Source organism: Coptis chinensis, chromosome 5, assembly GCF_015680905.1.
Source record: "Coptis chinensis isolate HL-2020 chromosome 5, ASM1568090v1, whole genome shotgun sequence".
NCBI lineage: Eukaryota > Viridiplantae > Streptophyta > Magnoliopsida > Ranunculales > Ranunculaceae > Coptis > Coptis chinensis.
In genome coordinates, this window is record NC_141460.1 from 86,340,506 (window position 1) to 86,343,227 (window position 2,722).

At 41.2% G+C, this 2,722-nt stretch overlaps 1 protein-coding gene across 1 annotated transcript; it reads right to left on the reverse strand.

Moving 5' to 3' along the window:
• Positions 1–1,067: 1,067 nt before the first annotated feature.
• On the reverse strand, positions 1,068–2,496 carry LOC147499649 (uncharacterized). The gene is made up of 2 exons (XM_086563510.1): positions 2,357–2,496; positions 1,068–1,539 (listed from the first exon to the last, which is right to left on the reverse strand). The coding sequence occupies exons 1-2, from the start codon at positions 2,494–2,496 to the stop codon at positions 1,068–1,070; spliced, it is 612 nt and encodes a 203-aa protein (XP_086419636.1).
• Positions 2,497–2,722: the final 226 nt, after the last annotated feature.

Genomic DNA, 2,722 nt, shown 5'->3' on the forward strand with positions numbered 1-2,722 from the left:
TCTCCAAAGGGGTTATTTCCAGCCACTACCGCAGCCCTCACGCGTCAGCGCCAATCATATCACTTCCGATTATCAAGTGAGATTTTCCCAACTCAACAACAACCAAGTCCACACCTTCAATTCACATTAATTTTAACAATCAAATCGGTGGGTGCTTTTTCTCCTCCACTCAATAATCAACATGAACTGCTCAAAATGGAGTGAATAACAAAAATTCTTACTCAGTCAGTAGGAATCGCTCATTTAGCTTGCTTCTTCACCAATATTGCTCAACTCTAGCTTCTCCAAAGCTGCATTTGCGCCGAAATTAAAACCCCTACCATTATTTTCAGTAATACATCACAAGCTATCGAAATAAGTTTAAAAATTTGTTTGAAATGAAATTAAACTCACCTTTCGCGGCGATATGACGAAATTCCAATCAATTTGAATCTTCACGCTTGGGTTTAGTGTTACTAAGGATCGGGTGTTTGAATTATTGGTCTTAATCGATGAAATTGGGGAGAATTGAGGATTCTCTCTCCTAGGTTTTTGAATAGTTGCGAAATTGGGGAAGAAGAATTGGGTGCGTTTTTTTGTGGTTGTGCGATTTGGTTGTTTTTGTCTTTACATGTTTAAGTTATCAAGGCCCAAGCCCAATATGACCAAATTGGGCTTAAAGTCCTAATTAACTTCTAACCACTAACTAATTTGACTTAGCGTCGTAATTATTTTTCTGGCCCAAGCAGCTTAATTTAATTTCTTACATTCTATCCTACCGCAGGCTATAGCGATAACCCACTCATGCGTGCGTGTAAACTGTTAACTCGTCGTGCTCGAACGTAGAAAAGCCCGGTAACCGACATTTTGTCAAATTTTCGTATATGAGTTGCTTACCTAACGTGGCTTATGAGTCGGAGTTAAGTTTCATTAATTTATGTACGTTTGAAATGTAAACCCGACCAACCAATTACATAAATGTCCCTAGGTTTGCTATGTAATTTACTAAAATACCCTTAACAAGAATTTGAGTCTTTACATCCTACCCTCCTTAAAAGAAAATTTCATCCTTGAAATTAAATCATACCTTAGTTCTCGAACAATTCTAGATATTGTTGCCGCATATCCGATTCCTTCTCCCATGTTGCTTCTTCTACATTGTGATTTCTCCACAAGACCTTTACCAACGGAATGACCTTTGACCGCAATCTCTTTTCTCTCGTATCTAGAATCTGAACTGGCCCTTCCGGATAGGTAATGTCTTCTTCTAATTCCAACGATTCCAAATCGACCACATGTAGGGGATCCGGCTCATACTTGTGTAGTATCGAAATATGGAACACGTTATGGACACGTGATAGCCTTTCCGGTAACTCAAGCCTATACGCCAACTCTGAGATCTTCTGAATAATCGGAAAAGGTCCCACATATCTAGGTGCAAGTTTCCTTTTCATCCCGAACCTTTGAATTCCCTTCTTCGGAGATACTTTCAAAAATACCCTGTCACCTTCATAAAATTCCAAGGGACGTCTACGCCTATCCGCATAGATTTTTCGGCGACTGCGGGTGTGAGCAACCGATTACGTATCACTCTAATCTTACCGGTGGTGTCACTAACCATCTCTCGGCCCCAACATAATACTATCTCCGGGTTTCAGTCCAGCAGAGGTGCTCAGTAAGGTCCGCCATACAACGCTTCAAAGCGGTGTCATATCAATACTAGATTGGTAACTGTTATTGTAAGCAAACTCAGCCAACGCCAAATGAGTCTTCCAACTACCCCCAAAATCAAGCACGAAGCATATCTTCTATGATTTGAATGACTCTTTCCGATCGCCCATCGGTCTGCGGATGAAATGTTGTATTGAATTTCAGTTTGGTTCCCAATTCCCTTTGAAGACTTCTCCAAAATGAACCAGTAAATTGAGTACCTCTATCTGAAATTATCGATAATGGTGCCCCATGCAACCTCAGTATCTCTGAGATGTAGATTCTACTTAGCTTTTCAGCAGAGTAAGTAGTCTTAACAAGTATGAAATGGGCAGACTTGGTCAGCCTATCAACAATGACCCATATAGAATCCATTCCCTCACTGGTCCTCGGTAACCCGGATACAAAATCCATGATTATATTCTCCCACTTCCATTCCGGAATCTCCAGAGGGTTTAAGAAGACCGGGTGGTCTATGGTGTTGACTTTCACTGTTGGCACGCGTGGCACACTTCTTAACATATTCCGCAATGTGTCGCTTCATGCCCGGCCACCAAAACTGACGACGTAGATCTCTATACATTTTGGTACCACCAGGATGAAATGTATACTTCGATTTATATGCTTCACTCAAGATATCATTCCTCAAAGAGTGATCAAAAGGTACCTAAATCCTTCCTCTGAATCTGATACTTTCGTCTCCGTATTTTTCCCAATCAACATCCTCGGCATTATCCACATATCCTTCGATGTATTCTGGGCATTCATAATCTCCTGGACTAAGGTGTTTTCTGCGGTCACTGTCATCTGTGCTAAATAACAAAGACGCCGAGGATCTCCACTTCCATTTCCGTGATTTCAAAACCATAAGAAACCGCCGACTCAACAATTGCCACTCCTTCATCATCATCCGAGCACAAACATGTTCTCGATTCCTACTCAATGCATCTAAGAACTACATTTGCTTTACCGGATGGTATTGCAATGAGAGCGATATAGTCCTCCATGTACTCAACCTACCTCCTCGTCTCAT